The sequence below is a fragment of the Corvus hawaiiensis genome, chromosome 9, assembly GCF_020740725.1.
Source record: "Corvus hawaiiensis isolate bCorHaw1 chromosome 9, bCorHaw1.pri.cur, whole genome shotgun sequence".
In the NCBI taxonomy this organism is placed as follows: domain Eukaryota; kingdom Metazoa; phylum Chordata; class Aves; order Passeriformes; family Corvidae; genus Corvus; species Corvus hawaiiensis.
In genome coordinates this window covers 1213389-1232963 of record NC_063221.1, presented here as the reverse complement: position 1 = coordinate 1232963, position 19575 = coordinate 1213389, and the positions used below count along the sequence as shown (strand labels likewise).

Sequence of the window (19575 nt, the reverse complement as noted above, 5' to 3'; positions counted from 1 at the left end):
TTCTATGCAGCCCAGAACTATTTTTCTAGAGGAACGCCATGTGCATTCCCAGCTTTGCTCACACTGGGTGAAGGACTGCAAAGTCCTGTGTGAGGACCCAGGAGAGTACGTAAAGACTAACCCAAGTACGTATTTCTTCTGGTTTTGCCCCATTTAATCTGTTGTAGATACCTCATCTTATTTTAGCTTCCCATCCTCAGTCTCCCTGACTTCCTGTCTTTTCTTGCCTTTCATCTTTAAAACGTGGGGTTTGATTAGGAAGCTGTAATCTCTTTACAGTTCATTTCATTTAAAAGCACATTAACCTGCAGAATGAGCCACTGGCTGTTTCTTGTTCAATCTCCAATGAATTCCCTGTTTGTCTGGGTGCTGGGTTATTCACTCAACAGTCAAGGGAGGCAATTAGGCCGCTGGAGGCTCCTTGTTGCTGAGATCTGCCAGGCTGGCACTCGCTGCGGTGTGTCAGCCACAAAGGCTTTACCCCTTACTGGCAATGGCATCATTTGTGCAGTTCTTTTTCATCTTTTGGTTCAGATTTCCCATCTACTGAATTTAGCTCCTTGTCTTTTTTTTTTTTTTTTTTCTTTTTTTTTTTTTTTGGTCTGGCTCAGATTGCAGCTCAAAAGCAGGCTTTAGTATGTCTTTGCTTGCAGGTTTATGCAGAAAATTTCCTGTGTCCCAAGGGAGGGAGAACAGTGGGAGAAGAGAGAACAGTCTACAAATTCTTCCTTATCAAAACCCTTTGACAGAAATTAAAACTTCACTTTTTTTAATTTAAAGTTTCACTTTAAAATACTGTATGAGCTTCAGCAAACTTAATTTGTTCATGAAGAATGTTGTGTAAGAGGTGAGAAATGCTTGTCACTGTGTAGCTCATATTTTGGTGGAATTTTTTGCCTTATCCTTGCAGGTTTTGTGTGGAGGTAGAACAGACAATTGCAGCCAGTCATGGGCTGCCTGTCTTGTTCTGCCACCACCTGTAGCTGCTGACGGGACAAGGGAGAATGGCTTCCTGCTGAAGGAGGGTAGATTTAAATTGGGAATTAGGAAGAAATTCTTCCCTGGGACCGTGGGCAGGCCCTGGCACAGGGTGCCCAGAGAAGCTGTGGCTGTCCCATCCCTGGAAGTGTCCAAGGCCAGGCTGGATGGGGCTTGGAGTGACCTGATCTGGTGGAAGGTGTCCCTGCCCATGGCAGGAGGGTGGAATGAGATGAGCTTTAAGGTCCCTTCCCACCTAAGGACATGGGAGCTAGACTCGCTGCACCTTGCACATCCCTCTGTGAAAGGACCTGACCTTATCTCCCTGTTCTCTTCTCTCCTTCTCTTTTTTTTTCACGGTGGATTGTGCAAACATGGATAAGAGAAGCTGCAGGGAGAAGGGAACTTCTTCCAGAGGATGTGGGTTGCTGGGGAAGAAAGGGAGACCTGACTCAGGGAAGGAGTCTGAGGTTTGAAAAAGTTGATAGAAAACAGCTCTTGGAAACCTTGGTGAGGACTGCACCACGTGCTCAGACCTCCAGATCCAAGGTGAACTTCATTGTTGAGGGGAGGGTGAACCTCAGCCCTGTACAGTGAACTTGCAGAGCTGCTACTGGGAAGTTTTGATTTTTGCAGAGACTTGGATAAAATAATGAGCTGCATTTTAGAGCATTCATGCTGCAGAAAAGGGTGACTCCATGTTTGTGACTTCTTTACAGTGTTTTTTTTGTCCTGTCAAGAGTTATTAGGGACATTTGGTTTTGATGTCTTGGATTCAAGAAGACAATATGCCATTTTACCAGCACATTTCTGGAAGGGTATGTGGCTCTCCCCACACCCCCTCCTTGCTCTCTGTGGCCTGTAAAGCCTGATCGTTCTATCAGTCACAGCAGTGTTAGTGCTGCCTGCAGTTACTGATGATTTTCACTCTGTTTCCAATTTTGCTAAAGCAAAACAGAGACATGGAATTGCTATTGGCATTTAAACACAGTAAATAAATGCACTTCTGCTCCCAAATAAAGACTGTCCCTGGAGACAAATTTATGGTGATGTCCCATGTAGTCTCAGTGCTCTTTTCCTTGCTTATTTTAATTCCTAGTTAATGTGCAGAGAGAGGCATGGTATTGGAGAGGCTTAAAACATGGAATTTTTCAATTTGATGGCTTTTTCCAGATTGGACACAATTTTTGAGGATGGGAGGTAGGGAGCTGGTGAGTGTCTGTAGAGGTAGACTGTAAATAAACAACTTAGTAACTTTTTTAATAATACTTTGATCTGTGGTTTGTTTTGGGGGAGGTTTTTTGTTGGTGGTTTTTTTTTCCCCCAAAGAGAGTCTTTGAATGCAGACTCTGCAAATACTTTGAGAATGATCGAAGCTATTAATGCATCATTGATTTCCTCCATTGACTTGTCCATTAGATATTAAATCTCTTCTTTTTAACAAGTGTGTATTTTTCTGTTTCAAAAGCAGCCTCCCACTGTCCCTTGCATAGTGGGAAGCATCTCCTGCTGCTTTTCTGTCGCCTTGCCAGCCTTGAGACTTGGTTTCCAAGGGCGGTTGAACACTTTGGACTTACCCTGCCTTTCTGCTGGAGTTGGAGGGGTTGGGGAGCAGATTCACCCATTGCATGGCCATCCAAGCCAGTTTAATCTGTCCTGCCTGAACAGCTCATGCTACAATTCTGTGGTTTTGTTGGCAGGGGCAATCCAAAATGCATCTCAGTGGTGTCCTGGATGCTCCCTGTGTGCTTTCTTCTGCCCCTCCTCTTTCTTAGTCCAGTTGTAAGAATGTTTTGTTAGATGGTCACTGGTAATGAGGGCTTTTAATAGTAACAGCTGCTGTAAAAAACTGCTGAACTGCATCTGTTTCATAGAGCTCTGTGAAACTCTACTTCTAATAATACATATCACTTAACCCCTAGAAAAACCCATAAAAACGAGGAATGATCAGCCCTGCACAGAGACTGTATTTTTGCAGTTCTGAAACAACTTGTTGAGCTGCATGCCTGGGAAACAAAGTGATTTGACTCACTGCTTATATTTAGTACCATTACCTACTGCATTAGGTTCCGTTTTCTTCCGAGCATTAATGTTTTTGCTCAGGAAGGTTAACAGGGAAAACGCCCAGCAGAAGGCATTTTTATGCTTATCGGAGGGCAAATGCGTGGAAAACATCAGGTCACTGTGCTGGGTGTCAGCTTGTTGGGGGTTTTTTTTCTTCTTTTTTGAAGAGTCTGTAGAAGGAGCAGTGTTTAAGGGTGGGGAGAGGATGTCCTTCCTTTTTGGTAAAGCCTGTAAAGTTAGAGGAGCTGGTGGATCCTTAGTACAAATGTGACCTGAAATCACAATGCCCTCTTTGTCGTGGTCCAGAATTGTGTATCATAAATTTATGAGATCCCAACCTTCAACTATACCTTGTGACTCTACCTACCCAAGGTGATATTTTTTCTGGTCTTGAGTATATTTGTAATTGAGACAAAAATTCTAATTGCTGGTTTTATATGTAATAATAAAAATAACATGTAGTCTTATATTTCTGCTTGGAAGAAGCCTTTACTACAACTTTCTGTGATCACATGGGAAGCAAAGGGGAGATGCGCAGGTTTAAAGTGCTGCTGGTGAAGCTTTCGTCTAAAGTTTAAATCTTTGAAGATTGTTTGAAAGCCTTGGCTCAGCTCAGGAAGTTGCATGATTCCTTGTGTTTCTGGAACCAGGTGAGGAGCTGTAATTGGCTTTTCACCAGTGAAGTGTAAAACATTCTGTTCAGTTTGGTGTGTGACAGGTGAATGAATGCCCCAAACACTGGGGAAGTGGTGTTGAAAGTGGAAGCGAGTGGAAGAGTTGGAGCACAGCTTTGCTGGTCTGAAGCCTGTGTGCTGCTCTCCTTTCTCCTTACAGCCGTCTCTTGTGTTAGTGTTGGTCTATTTCTATGCTCTTCAAGGGGTTAACTGACCAAACTCATCTTTCTGTGTGACCTTTATTGGATCACACATTCAAGACCATTTTTCTTCGGCTTATGAGGTTTGAGAAGCTGCAGAGCTGCTCTCACATTTTCCTTTCTGAAGCACGAAGGGCTCTGATTCCTCAGAGTGCTGGGAGCAGCAGTGTTTTCTCTCCTTTGCTCCCAAGCAGTCTCATCCTGGGGCTTGTTATTTTTACTACATGGAACCCCTCCGTAACCAGGCTGGGGAGCCTCTGCTGCCTGCAGTTGTTGCTCTGTGCATTGGTGCAAATCCGAAGTGTCCTGCAGTGTCTCCTGAGATTCCCTGTGATAATCACATCACCCTGCCAAGGAACTCTGTTAATATTCATGTGGTAATCATTTTGGTACTTGGCAGAGATGAGGGTGTTAATGTGAAGCCTTCTTTGGCTAATGGGTATTAAAGAAATGGTTTGTGTTTCGTACTCTAGCAGTGACTTCATTACACTTGAAGAATTAAATTCTGAGTGTCTTTTGGTGGTTGTGTACATAAAAAACTGTATTGAGGCAGTTAGGTGGCATGTTGGACTGCACCAGCCTCTCCCTCATAAGAAAGATGGAGACCTGTTGGTGCGAGTCCAGAGAATGGCCATGAATATAATCTGGGGAAGAAAAGGCTGGAGCACCTCTCCTGTGAAGAAAGGATGGCAGAGTTGGGGTTGTACAGCCTGGAGTAGAGAAGGTGCCAAGGTGACCTTACAGCACCTTCTGACACCTAAAGGGGCTACAAGAGAGCTGCGAGGGAGTTTTGACCAGGGCATGCAGTGATAGGACAAGGGAGAATGGCTTCACACTGCCAGAGGGCAGGGTTAGATGGGATATTGGAAGAAATCCTTCCCTGTGAGGGTGGGCAGGCCCTGGCACAAGGTGCCCAGAGAAGCTGTGGCTGCCCCATCCCTGGAATTGTCCAAGGCCAGGCTGGACCAACCTGATCTAGTGGAAGGTGTCCCTGCCCATGGCAAGGGGCTGGTATGAGATGAGCTTTAAGGTCCCTTCCAACCCAAACCCGGTCTAGAGAAGGGGAACAAAGACAGAGGGATAATTTCTCAGTGCAACTCTTGCATGCTAGCAAGGTTTTCCTGGTGAAATGGAAATGAAAGGTTGAAACTGTGTGCAGTTCTTCCACAATGAAGCATTGCTTTTCAGGCTTGGACGGTGGAATGAGGAGAAGGAGCCCTTTGGCAAAAGGCCGCTGGGCTTTCACACTGCTTTCCCCTGTGCTCCCTCTCCTCTCTGCAGCTGACTTCTCTTATGTGGAGGGTTGTTGTGAAACTTCTCCACTGTACCTGGAAAGATTCATGTGAATTTTCATTTTGAGAGCAGCATTGTTTCTTTATTGACTCCAACCCCTTGATCTTGCAGTTAACCTTAAGGGATATCAGCAATTTAATTGTACTTTACTTCAATCAGAATTTAATTTCTTGAAAGACTGGGTGAAAAGAAGAGGGGGAGAAGAATCTGCTGTTGCCTTATTAAGAGAATAACAAAAAACGGTGGTCTTTCAGTAGCCAGCTTTGCAAGGTGGTAATAAAAAGGGTGTTTCAACAGTTGCAGATCTCTCAGTGTTTTAGTTTAGATGTTAAAAAGCCTTTTATGAGATAAGTGGTCTTTGAGAGAAAGATAAACAAAAGCATGGCTGAACATGCATAGGCTGGCAGCTCTTCCAGACAGGCACTTCTCATCATCTTGAGGCTAAGGATTGCCCAGTTCCCAGCTTTCTCCTCACTCAGCCTTTTGTCCCAGCCACAGTGGGGCTTGGTTTGAGAAACCCTGTGGAGGTCAGGCCCTATCTCATTAGTGTTATCAGCAAAGACACTGCCTGCCAAAGGCTCCAAGAACTACCATAACTGGTGTACTTTCAGAGACAGGAAGAGTCTCCAGTGCTGCAAAGCCACGTGAATCTCAGCCTTTCCTGCCCCAGCTGGATGGGGGAAGTCCACCTTTGGACTTGTGTTTTCCAAGCACTGCATTACTGTGAGCAGGAGGGCTGCTGTGTCTGTGTCCCAGCCAAGGTGAGAATGGTCGCTGTTTGGCTGACCCTTGGGGATGGACCAAGACTGCCCTGTCCTTCTTCCCTCTCCTCTCCTTCCAAGGATGCTGGGATGTGGCAGGCTTCCCTGATGGCAGCAGACATGCAGGTTTGGAGAGCTGCTGCTGGACAGAGCAAATGGGCAGTCTGTGTGTGTCTCTCTCCCTCCACACACCAGGTAGGACACGCTCCAGAGCCACCCAGCTTGTCACAGTGTGCAGCAGGGTGTCTGTGAGCACAGCGCTGGACCCAAGTGGCTGCTGCTGTATCTCTCATGGGCTCTGCTTGCCCTTGCTCATCCTGCCTGCCAAGTACATGGACCCGCTGGGGAGCCAGTGGAGTTGTCAAAGAAATCATCATCTTCCTTTGGAGCATTTTGGATCAGTGCAGCTTGACCTGCTTGCTCTCTTCTCCATCAACAGAGCTTTTGTTGCCAGCAGGGGAGCAAACGTTAGAGCCCCCTGGATCTGTGCAGAAGGGTTTGGTGCATGCTGGTGGTGTGCTCTGTTTGCTCAGAGATGGAGCTGCTGTGAGGTAAATGCCACAAATGGTGGGGAAAGCCACTGGAAACTGAAGGAGCCTGAGGCTTCGTGTGGTGAGGTGGAGATCTCTCCCAGAACACAAGCAGGCTGTGCATGAAACGTTGTGGGGAGGATGCGTTTGACTCCTGCCACATCCCTGCACGCACACTCATTTCTGCCGGGCTCACCTTGTTCCTGGAGAGCTGGGGGCTGCCTTGTGGGGCAGGTTGGTAGCCAGAGCCATATGCTCTGAGCCACACAGCATCTCAGCGTCCCTCCTCTGCTCCTCCACTGCTCCTGCGCTGCCAGGTGCAGCAGCTGTAGCTGCTGGTACAACTTCTTTGGCTTGTTTCTGCATCTGCCTCCCCTTTCTTTGCCTTCTATCCCTGGAGTGACTGGAACACTTTTCATGCACACTTTTTGACCAGGCACTTGGAATGCTTATGGGACGCCTCGTCCTGGAAATCCAGGGGACCTCTCCAGAGGAGGAAGCAGCGTCTCCTGTTTGTCTTGAGTTACCCTGTCACAACAATGGCTTCAGAATCTGCCTAATTTAAAAGCTAGTTTTAATCTGATGGGAAGATGTTTGTGTATTTAAAATAGTTATTCCTTGCTGGAGCCACTCCCTTCTTTTGTCCTTCGCTGCTGGACTTTTCGGCTTCGCTTAGCGAATCCGCAGTGCTTGTTTACGGCCGAGATACTGGAGCATGAAGAAGGAAGTCGCTCCGTTTAACACTGATTCAGTTCCAGGCTTCCTGTGCGTGTGCATGCACGCGTGTGTGTGTGTGTGTGTGCTCAGCCCTGCTCCTCCAGTCGCTCTGCAGCCTCTGGAGGAAAAGCCACGGCGCTGGCAGAGACAAGATGCAGGTGTCTTTTTTTACCTCTTCCACCTGGTTTGTGCCTGAGCAGGTTTAGACAACAGAAAATTCCAGTATGGCAAGCCTGATGAGGAAGATGCTGATGCAGGCAAAGACATGGAGTGGTGAGTACGGGAAACATCTTGCCTGATGGGAGAGATAACTGCTCAGAAGAGTTTGGGTGCCTGGGAGGAGAAATGTGGTAGTGAGCAGAGAGCTGTTGGGTATTGCTGCTGTTCCCATCTTTCGTCTCCAGTGTGAGATGGCAACCTGAAAATGCCAAAACCTTTGTCCATGGAGAAGATGGCTATCCAGATGAATGTGTGTTTAAAGTCTGTGTCTTAGCCTGCCCTGGGATTTCTGCCTTAGCTTGGCTCTGTAACAGCAGCACCAGTCTGTCGAATTTGGAAGTTTTGGAGGGAGTGGGGAGCTTGCAGGAGGCGGGCATCTTAGGAGCATTTAAACTGTTGTGTCAGCTGTGACTGCACCAAAAGATGAGGTTGAGAAGAAAACAACGCTGATGAGCTGTAGAAGAAACTATTTTATTGCTTTGTTCCTGTTCTTTTGATTTGGCAGCAGGTATCTGTCTGGATTTCAGTTAAGGTGCTCTCGTGTTGCATGGTTACAGAAATTGTCATCAGCAGTGTCGGGTATTTTGGATTTTAAAGTATTCCAGTAGCAGCACCAGCCTGTGCCTGGGGTTTTTCATTTAAATTTATGGTGTTTATCCAGCTCTTAATTGTGCAAATTAGTATAATTATGGAGCATGATTATGTGCATACCCGGTGACTGTTTTTAAGAGGCTGTCTCAAATGTCAAGAATTGATTTTATTAGCCTTGTGTCTTTCTGGTGCAAGCACCTTTCTTCATGCTGCTGCTCTGCAAAGCAGGCATATCAAACTGCCTCAGCAGGGAACAATTTCTGCAGTGCCATGTCTGAGGGAATGACTCTTTAATAGGGCAGAAGGCTCTTCAATGACTCTGACTAATTAGGACTGATTAGGTGAGTTATCAGAGACTGAAACAGCCCTCCTGAAGCAGGACAACTTCTTTGCTCCAGGTTGGGATAAGGATAGGAGGACACAGCCTGAGCCACATGTGGTAAAGTTTATCTGAGTGCCAATTTTATCAGTGTGTGGATTTTAATGAAAAGTTGGTTTTGGAAATGAGGGCTTTTGTGTGTGTTATTGGCTGCTGCCCATCTCTGCCAGGGCTGCAGCTGAGAGCATGTTTGTGGAGGGGGCACTTCAGGCACAAGCACTTCTCTCGTGGAGAAGTTACGGACGGGACGTGCCAAGTACTGTGTTGCCCTTTGCTGGGAAGGAGGTCTTGTTGCTGTTCCCTTCTAGCCCAAACTCACTGGTCTCTCCTTACTCACTCAGGACTTCTCAGAATCCCTGAATTTCTGCCTTCAAGAAGAATGGAGATATAACTTGAAACAGAGTAATCTCCTTTATTGCTTTGTGACAGATGTGGTGTGACAAATACAGGAAACTGTAGAGCAGATCTCCTTGATCTCTCTATAAATAGCTTAGGACTTTGGGCAAATTAACCAGTCTTTACTAAAAGAAGCCGAGTGAAAATAAATGTCATAGAATCATGGAATGGTTTGGTTGGGAGGGACCTTAAAGCTCATCTCATTCCAACCTCCCACCTTCCACTAGACCAGGTTGCTCCAAGTCCCCTCCAACCTGACCCTGAACACTTCCAGGGGTGGGGCAGCCACAGCTTCTCTGGGCAGCTGGTGCCAGGGCCTCCCCACCCTCCCAGGGCAGAATTTCTTCCCAGTATCTAATCTGATCCTCTCCTCTGTCAGTGTGAAGCCATTCCCCCTTGTCCTGTCACTCCATGTCCTTGTCAAAAGTCCCTCTCCAGGTCTCTTCCAGGCCTCTTTTACTTGCTGCAGGGATAAGGAGAATGGAATTATTCTAGTTGAAATTTCACTTAAAGAAAAAGTCAGTCTGAGAATTAATGAAGAGGTGTTTTTTTTATAGGCAAGTCTAGCAGATATTAAGTGATTAGAGCACACATTTGCCTTGTGTCCATACCCTGTGTACATTTCTTCAGAGAAGTTTTAGTCCATCAATGTTTGAAAGCACAATTTGTTGTTGAGAGAAACAGAGCCAGTAGGGCAACATGAAATAGCCTTGGCTTTGATAACTTTCAGCATGATTTCAGAACCCCTGGAGAGCTGTGTTATTTTGGTTTTTTTCCTTAAATCTCATTATTTACACTGCGGGGAGGTGTGTTAAACGGGTTTTTTCTAAATGCCTGCAGGATGTTAGGAAGTTGGGGGTGCTGGGAGAATGGGAAAAAGGGAATGTGATCCTGGAACAAGTGTACCCATTGAAAAAGCACTTGGACAAGGTGTGTAAATATTCTGCCCCAGGGAAGCCAGCCTGGTTTCTGTATTTGGGGGGTGTTGAGTGCTGAGACCTCAGTTCCATAATCCCAGCCTGCTGCCCAGGTCTCCACGCTAGTCCATGGATAAAAGGAACACAGTTAGCAGTCAGATGGAAAAAGAAATGGCACAGGAAGGAAACATTATAAAGAAGCACAAAGGACACTTACAGTATTTATTTTCCAGTGTATATGGAGTGGGTAGCAGCAAAAATACAGATCTCCACCTTAGTTTAGTCTGTGTTGTCACATGTAATCTTGGCAGAAAAAGTCTGCTGCAAAAGAGGCTGATTTTGTCTTTAGTAAGCAGTCTTCGATGACCATTCTTCTTTATTTAACACTTCTCATATCATTAAAAAATAACATTTTTGTCCATTCTTAGTTGCTAGGGAGAGACTTACTTGAAGGAGATCTGAAAGTGATCATAGGTTTGTGTGGTCCAAATTCACGCATTTGATTAGGCACCAACAACTTAGAGCAGCTTTCAGAGATTTCAGGATTAATGAACTACATGAAACATCAGACTTTAAAAGGGACTTCTAAGAGGTGACTTGTGTATAAGAACAGATGTGGTCACATCCTATTTCAGCAGGATTTATATTCCACATACATTGAGACAGTAGGTTTTTTAATGACCTCTACAGAATGTATTGTTTTCATATAATGAAATATTTTTATTGACTCCTATTAATGTATAAATATGTTTAAGGTTGGTTATGCCAGAGAACTTGTGAACACTTCATGAAGTGGTGAAACTGAACATCCTAAGGTTTTGATCTTTATTTAAAATAAAAAGGTTATAAAATGTCATGGTCAAAGTCAGCAAATGGCATTTTGCAAGCCTAACAAATGCTGCTTGGATTTATCTCTCCTCTCCTGAGATCTCTGCTACTTTTAAATACTCTTTAATTTGTCTGTTGGATGGTGTACAACTGCAGAGAAAATGCTAACTGTTCTTTGGATTTGGGATAAACTGAAATAAGCTTGAGCCATGCCCTACCTGAAGAGACATTTAAGTCAACTGAAACTGGTTGTTCTTGAACACTGTTTGTCTAATAAAATATAAAAATACAAACTGGATGGAAAACTCAACACGTTAGAGAACAGCAAAGCGACAAAAACGTAATGAGAAGGGCTCAGCTAAGCAGTATCCTTTGTTTTCTGACTATGACACCCCTTATTTCAGCTGCATCCCCACAGATGATGCTGCCATATCACCTGGGGGTTCTGCCGGGTGACAGTGGATGCAGGAAGCTGTTAAATGAACTTTCAAGTTGTCACATCAAAGCTCTGAAATAGCAGAAAAGCAGAAGCCTTAACGGTTGCACCATCTTTACCTTGCTGTCTGCTGGCAGGTAAATAATGGCAGCACCTGGGATCTCGGGTAATTTTGTTGAAGCATCAGGAATGTCTTCTGTCTGGAGTGCTGAGGATGAGACATCAGGGACCTTTACCTTTCTGTAGGGCAGTATGGCTGCTAAGGGTGGTAGCCCCTGAGCTGTTGTATCAGGACCCCTGGCTAAGGGAGTTTCAGGATGGATTTGATCACCTGAGTGCAGTGACATTTCTGCTGCCCGTTCAAGTGGACATGTTCTAGAACAGGCTTACCAGGAAAAGCATCTCGTTTAGTGGCAGTCCTGCAGCACAGGTGTCAGCAATATTCTAAATAAATCTGTTCTGCATTTAGCAGTGCTGCATTCTTCTCTCATGGAGCCGTCAGAATCCTGTCTGCAGAAAGGCTTTTAATATTCTTTAAAAAAAAAACCTAACAAAACAAGAAAGAAAAAAATCAGTTTAAAAATAACGTGGTATTACCTTGTATGTTCATTGTTCTTATGAACCTCCTAGCCAGGCACAGAACGTTGTGTGCTATTTCCTCTGCAGACAGATAATTGCAGGAGGGAGAGGAAATTGAGCCACGTAAAATAAAAAATTTTAGCAAGCTCCTATTTCTGTTTGCTGGGAAACTTAATATATATTTTCTTTTAAATATTTTTTTGCAATAATGAAAACATTTTAGCCTCTCAAAAGCAAAGTTGGATTAGTAATAAATCACTTTGTCAATAAATTGTATTGCCTCTGAGGGTACCTTCTATTAAAAGTAACCTTTTTCCTATTTTCTTGTATCTCTGTATCTCCCCTTCAGTAAGGGACTGCAAGGAAGCTGCTTGTATTGTTCCAGTCACTTTCCTTGTGGGTAAATCTGCAGTCACTTTCTGACATGACAAAACACTAATTATTGCTGCTGGTGTAAACACTGGAAGTGTTTGGGTTCACTCGTCAGTGTATTCTGTTGTTATTGTGATTAAATTTGTAATCCTGAGGGTTGTTATCAGATAACAGTAAGAGAATTAGTTTAGAAAATGTGGTTTCCAGTTTCAGTTTTAGTAGGGCCTGAGAGGAGATAACAAATTAGGTGATAGCTTAGGTAGTAGGAAGAGTGAATTTAAACTGAGTTTTGCGAGTACTGGAAGTAACTCTGGGGCTGAAAGTTATAATTAGGCTAGCCAGAAAAAATACAAACATTAATTTCCTGCTTGTGCCTGTAGATTTTAAAGTTTTAAAAGTCCCTGTGTGAAACTTTTGCTGTGGCCAGGTACTTTCTGGGGCAATCACAGGCAGCAGCCAGCTCTCCTTTGAGCTAAATTCGGCTTTTTCCTGAGTAAGTGCTTTAAATAACTATCCTTGCTAAATTGCAGCTTTCTACCTGTCAGATTTCCAGAGCTGCACATCAGTTCTCAAGTGTGTATGGCGAGGTAATGGCAGCATTAGACCTGTCTGTGTCAGAAGCTGCTGCGCTGGAATCTCTTTGCTGCTTCTTTACTCCTTCTGGAATCTCTGGAGTTAAGCTCTTGAGATAATGAACACATATTTCTTCCTTCTCTTCCCTTGCCCTTCCTCTCTCAGTCTTGTTTCCCCTCTTGTTTCTGGCTCTGTGTTTCTGAGCTTTAAATGCCCATTTATTCATCCTTTAGCAAGGCACTGTGTTGTGTGTCACTATCCTCTTTTGTATTGCTGCATAAACTCTGCCTAATTTAACCTCTAGTGTAGTTTGTGGTGATTGGCTTCAGTCATTTTACAAGGAACCCTTGCATTTAATTGTATTGCATTAAATAATAGGAAAAGAATGTGAGAGCAGTGATTTCCCTTCCCCCTGCCTTTCTCTGGCTTTGGTGGGATTACCCAGAAATTGCCACCTTCTGGTTCGTTCAGAAGTTCCCTTAATATCTATGTAGTACAAAATCTAGAGATCTTAATGATAAAAGAGCTGCAGCTTCTATTTTAATATTCTCTCATTGCCAGCTTCAAAAAGAGAGAATGTAAGTTGGTGTTGGAATAGAAATGTTTTGCATTATTGAATCTATTGAACTGTGATTCATTGGCTAGTCTAGTTATAAGAAGGACTTTCAAAAATAGACTGAAAGCAGAGGTGCAGGTGGATGAACTCTCCTGTTCAATTCAATGATCAGTCCCTGTAAATGGGAATGGAATGGATATGGACTATTCAGCTGTGAAAAGTACAGTGACTACAACAGGAAAGCTTGTGTGATTTAATCCATTTATTGGCTGTGTTTGATAGTTGTTGCATGGGAAGAGCAGAGGAGAGTGAGAGGGAAAAGTAACTGAAAGAACCCAATAGGGTAGAAGAATGAAGGACAGAAATAAACTCAACTTTTTTTTCCAGTGAATGTGACAAAGATTCTGAATAAGAAATTGATGTGCAATCATCTCTGCATAAATCATGCACTATTTCTGGAAAACTTCTTGCAGACTTCAAATTCCACTGCAGACTGATTAGTTAACAAAGGCAGTTTAAGAGGTGTCTGTGTCCTCCCACCTTTCCTTACAGGTTCCTTTGATGAGACACTTGAAACTGTGGAATTGTAAAACCAGAAGAACCAAAGTGAAAGGTTTTGAAGAGCTCAGAACAACCAAGTGCTCCTACAGAAGGGCAGCTCACAGCCAGGGCTCCTGCAGGGTACAACAGCCCAGTGGGAGCAGTGGGTTTGGGATTTCCTGGCCTTTGCCTGTACTTCTGAGATCCAGTAAATGTCAAGTTGATTCTCTCTGGACTTCACGGACTTAGTTATCCTCCTCTGTCAAGATGACCATTGCAGCTTTGCAAAGTCAGTCTCTGCATATCTGAATTTCCACCTAAACCACGAAGAAATGCTAAATTGGGTGTACGTTCTACCCTTCAAATGTGGTTTAGTGGTTTGGCAGGAAATGTGAATTTTTATTCACTTGATAACAAAAGCTGTTTAATTTAGGTTATGAAGGTTTGCAGAGCGGTTGGGATTTGGGGGGAAAGTGTTGGGAGATCTCGTACCCTGTCTTGTGAGTACACAGTGACTCATGGTGCTGGCTCTGGGAACAGAGCATTCCACTTCTCAGCTGCTTGGGGAACATCGTCTGTGGATGATGGGGAGCAAAGAAAATAGAGACAGAAGAGCTCATGCCTTCCGTGCATCAGAAGTACAGCCTGTGCCTAATCTTCAGTGATCCAGAAAGGAAAGACTTGAAATGCAGACTCAAAAGAGAGCTTGTTAAGGTAACTCTTTATATCTGAAGACTGTATAAGGGTTATTTTACATATCAACAACTAAATTTTTTTTAAAGTGTAAAAGCAACTGTATATTTACTGTAGGGCAGTAAATATCTGTAGCGTTACCAGCTCTTCTCAAGCACTTTGGTATCAGTGATTTCTTGCTCATCTGTGAGAGTCCGAATCCGAAAGTTAGCTGGCAGATGTGCGTCCCATGGTGACGTTGCTGTGTCTGGTAGATGAATTTATCATAGAATCCCAGAAGGTTTGCGTTGGAAGGACCTTAAAGCTCATCTTGTCCCACCCCCCTGCCATGGGCAGGGACACCTTCCACTGTCCCAGGCTGCTCCCAGCCCCATCCAACCTGGCCTTGGACACTGCCAGGGATCCAGGGCCAGGCACAGCTTCTCTGGGCACCCTGTGCCAGGGCCTGCCCACCCTCACAGGGAACAATTCCTTCCCAATAGCTCATCTAAACCTGCTCTCTTTGTAAATAAAAGTTCAGGGAAGTTTTATATAATACAAGCTGAGACCCAAGACTTCTTTCTAGTTTAATAATTAAATATTCAAAACCTCTTTATTGAAATGGTTCTCTCAGTGGTCCCAGACTGTCTTGCCCACTTTCTCTTCTGGCTCCTGTGTTCATCTGGTGTGAGAACTTCAGAAGTATGTTTGACAGGCCAGGTAAATGCATTAACAGATGCACTGAAAAATCCCCCAGACCAAACCACATTTATTAAACTCTCAAGGTGATTTGTTAAGGCTTATCTTGGGGATTGGCTTTTTGTATTTAATTGCAGCAAATTATATTCCTTGAGGGGTTTATATTATAAGGAGATAAACTCAGATTTATTCCCCCTCCTTTTTTTTTTGTCTTCTTTTACAGTTTATTGCAGAGTAATATTCAGTTTTCTTCTGTCACTTTTCTAGACAGTTGAGAAGGTAAAAGAAGGACTTGATATGCTTGACAGCTTTTCAGACAGGAAGAACTTGGTTTTGTTTTGGTTTCAGTTGTCCCTAAAGGTGTGTTTGTACAGGGTGGTGAGTTTGGCCCCTGTTGCTGGACGTCACGCCAGCTGCACGGTGGTAAAACCACAGCAGCTTCTCATGGGTCTCAAAACTGTATGTCAATCCCAAGCAGCAGCACCTTTTAGTCTAAAGCTGTTTGTGCCTGGCACTCTGATTGGGGTGCAGGAGGACCCAGCTGCTCCAAAGCCAGAGCCCATGGCATTGGTTGGAAAGGACATTTTTCTGCGTGTTCCATCACCTTTCCTACTTCTCCGTGCCTGGTGTGAGCAGGAGAAGCACTAACTGGGTCCCTGTGTCCCTTCCTTTCCCCTACATCAGGCTTGCAAGCAAGGAGAGAGTTGTTCTGAGCTTGGGGATCTCTTCCTTTCATCCTTCCTTCCTGTTTAACCATCGTTACCCCAAAATTCTTCTGGCTGCTGATGGTCAGAGAAGAGACTATTTTGCAGGTGGCTTGGCCAGTTAGTTTTTGGTCCACAGATGAGAAGTGTAGGAGGAGCTTTAGTGACTCTAAGACCTGACCTGGGTTTTCCTAGTTAAAAAAACCTGGATGCATTAGTATGGAATAGAAGTAAACAGAATAACTCCAATTTTGCACAGGGTTGACTTACAGGGCTTTTTCTCTGTTTGTAGCATTCCTGGTGTTGGCGTTGTCCTGCTCCGTCCTCGCTGGCTGTGAAGTGAGGAGGGAACAGGAAGCGAGGACCTTGTGTTCATCTAATGAGGTGGTGTTGGGAATGCCAAATTCTGAGGATTTCCTGGCCTTTCTTGTTTTTTCTGGAAAGAAGAAAACAAAACTTTAATAAGACAAAAAATAAAATCCTTGTCTGTCTGCCTCTTCCCTTGCCACTCCCCACCACTTCTGCCTTGAGCACCACCAGCCTGGGATGGGATGTTTCCAGGCTCTTTTTTGAAGATATTTATAAATAAGTTGAGGTCCATATGTTTGTTTTTTCCCAAATGATTTCTTTACTGTAAGTCATTGTATTTCTGTGTAATTGATCTATGCGTGGCAACTTGCATCTAGGGAGGGAAGTCGCAAATGGGTTGGGCCTGTGCTGTGCAAACATGGAGAAAGGAAATAAAAAAATAGTTTGACAATAACCCTAATAATGACAGCTGGGGAGAGCGACTTGTTAAAAAAAAATACAAGTTAAAACGAACTTGCCTTGAAACAATAAGAATAAATGGGATGCATAACTGTTACGGATTAAAATAGAGCAGGGAGTAGAGGGTACAGATTTCTCTCCTCTAGCCTCAGCCTGCCCAGCAAAATTTGGCTTATAAATATCCATAGATCAAGGAGGGCAAAGACACTTTAAGATGTGAGTATTTTTAGCAAGAAGGAAAAGCATTTTGGCAGTGTTCCTTCCCATACGTTGTGGTTATAAATCCCGTGATCTTGGTGTGCCTCACAACAGATCAGCATTTCAGGTTCGGTGCCCTCAGTGCGTAGATTCTGTTTCCAAACACAAAAGGGGGGAATTCTCCTAGGTTTTTTACGTGCTTTGGGAAAGAGGAGAGGGAATACATGGCTGGATGTGTGCTGCAGGCAGGAATGTGTGGTGGAAAGATAGGAGCCACAGCAGGGCAGGGGGAGCGAGTGCCCTGCCATGTCCCACGTAAGGAGATTAGGTTTAAGACTGCAGCCTGGACTTAGCAAAAATTAGAAAGGATAATGCTGCATTAATTCACACAGGTCTAGCTTCTGTAGCACAGTGACAAAACAAAATAATAATAGTCTAAAAATATAACCCTGAATAGAAGAACTTTCTCCTCCTCCTTTTGCCCCGTGCTCCCTCCTCCCTTCGTTTCCTGCTTGGGCACCCAAAGTTGGAAACTTAGAGTGGGTTTTGAATGGGATTTTTCTTCCTCCCCCCGTGCCTTCATATGAAAAAAAAATTCAATTTTTTTTTTTTTTTTAAAAAGCCTGTTTCTGTAGCAGTGACTCAGTCCTGCAGTGCCTATCTGCCTTGTGTCAGGCATGGGGCTGTCTGGGGGAAGCAGAGTGTGCACATACCCAAACCGTGAGACAAGCTTTGAAATTGCACCAAGTGCACTCGGAGCATCAAATGTGCCGGATCACACTGTGATTCCAGTAACAGCCAGAGCTCTCCTGGCTCCCAGTGGGAAAGTGGTCATGCTGCTCGAAAAGGGGAGAGAGGCCAAACTGCACATTCGTTTGGATAATTAGGTAAACAGTAAATAGGAGAAGGCCTCTTCTACTCAAACTCCATTGTTTTTTCCTGAAGTTCTATATTTAGATTTGGCAACCAGATTTATCCCAATGGTTGGTGTGTTGTTTAAACAAGGTCACACTGATGTGTGTGCGTGTTTATCTCTGCTTAACTGGATTGCTTATTTGAAGTAAAAATACCTCCGAAAATATTATGCAGAGCTCTTGAAAACTTGTGTACTCGTGGCCCAGAGCACATGGTCTTTATTAGAAAATAGATGCAATTATTCACGTTCGGTTTTGCAGCTTGAAGTCCCGAGGGATTTGTACATAAAACTGTGGAGATTTGATTACATCCTGATTTTATGTCTCACTGGTATATGAGTGTTACATATGCGTAAAAACCTTTTTATAAGGCAGAGATTATAACAAGTTCCTAAGTGAAGCCAGACGGGTGCTGTCCTGTCTGTTGGAATTGGAATACACATGCTCATTAATTTAGTCTAACTCTGGTAGTTGCTTGTGTCTTTATAAAACCCAGAGTGCCTTTGTGTTTTATATTTAGAGCAAATATTCTGGACTTGTTGGCAGGTTGGCTTGAGACTTCAAGGTACAATTTCAGAGTCAGACTTTATTGTTCACAGCAGTTCCATGCTGCTTGGTGAGGATGGAGCACGGTTTACTAACAGTGCTAGTGTGGTTTAGGTAAAAATAGCAAATATCAGCTCATTTTCCCTTTTACCGATGAAGTGAGAAAACAACAAAAAAAAAAGGCATTTCAGAAATGTCAGCTTGAGAGGATTTTGCTCTAAGCAAGAGCCTGCAGTTCTGGGGGTGTTTGCTTCCTTTGGTTTTTTCATGGTTCTGTTAAACCTTTTGGTTAAATTTTTTTGTAATGAAAATAGTTGAGAATATATATTTTTTTAAAGAGATTGCTGAACAGTGGCTGTCTACTGGAAGTGCTGCTTGCACAGACTTACAAATGGGACTGTGCTCCATTTGGGAAGGATTGACCTCAGAGAGGGGCCGTTCTGGTCACCTGGTGTTCACACCTAATGAAGCAAAACCAGTCATTTTGGAACTTGAAACAGAAGTGATCTCTGGCACCATAATAATGAATGAAAAGGCACAAAAGAGATGAAGTGCTTGTGCACGGCTTGCTGGAGGACAGGGCTCCATGTGCAGCTGATACCCACAGCAGTCCTCAGGATGGCTTTGGTGGCTGGGGACCCTGCCTGGGATGCAATGGCTCGTGCTTGGTGCAAATCCTTTTTCATGATGTCCACTTCTTTGTTTTGTCCTGTAGTGAGGAAGTGAGTGCACGTGTCACAAATTAGTTCCTTAAATAGCGTCTGAAAGAGAAATGATCTTCTTTCTCTTCCTCCCTCCTTCCTCTCCCTTCAAAGGCTGAAATTATTCTGTACCTTTCCCTTTTGGGGAGAGCCTTTTTTCGTACATTTGAATTCCCGGGCCAGAGTCAGCGTTAGGGCAGACAGGCTCACCTCTCGGCGATCAGGCGGTGTATCACGAGCCATGTCCTCCGCTGGACATCTGTAACTGTTCTTTAAAGCGCGGGCACGCAGAGGTTTAGTCAAAGAGGGCGTGCTCCCTTCTGTCCCCGAGCCCTGTGCTGTTTTGGTGCCTGCAGGTCACCTTGCTCCATCCCTCGGCTCTGCACGCCGTTGCCAGCGCTGGGATCTCCTGCAGGCCTGGCGCCGGGCTCGCTGCAGGCCCAGGCTGGCAGAAGGTCCATCTTCATTCCAGCGCTTCAGCACTGGCCCTGACGTGGGGCTTCTGCACTGATTCGAGGCTGTTCCTGACAGACAGCCTGCGGGGAGAGAACTCTGCTGGTTAGAAGGTCATTTGCATTTTGAAAAAGCTCTTTTTTCTCCCCCAATCTCTTTTTTTTCCTCCTCTTTTGGTTGTTTCTTTCACTGCTTTCTCTATGCAGGATGTAGTAGTGCTGCAGCACCTGGAATTTTGCACAGACCCTTTTTCCATGCTTCTCCTAAGTGTTTTAATTTCAGGCTTTTGGCATTTTGAGATACCAGGATGTTTCATC

The 19575-nt window shown here is 44.3% G+C and overlaps 1 protein-coding gene across 4 annotated transcripts in view; it reads left to right on the top strand.

The window, feature by feature from the left end:
* The window catches only part of RASAL2 (RAS protein activator like 2), a 166200-nt gene that overhangs the window by 33381 nt on the left and 113244 nt on the right, over positions 1-19575 (top strand). Inside the window, exon 1 of one of the 4 annotated variants that reach the window (XM_048312416.1) lies at positions 7275-7490. The exons of the other annotated variants lie outside the window; for them this stretch is intronic. Coding sequence (XP_048168373.1) covers positions 7442-7490 — 49 coding nt within the window. The 5' untranslated portion in view covers positions 7275-7441. Of the gene's footprint in view, positions 1-7274; positions 7491-19575 lie in introns of those variants that run through there. 4 annotated transcript variants of the gene reach the window in all.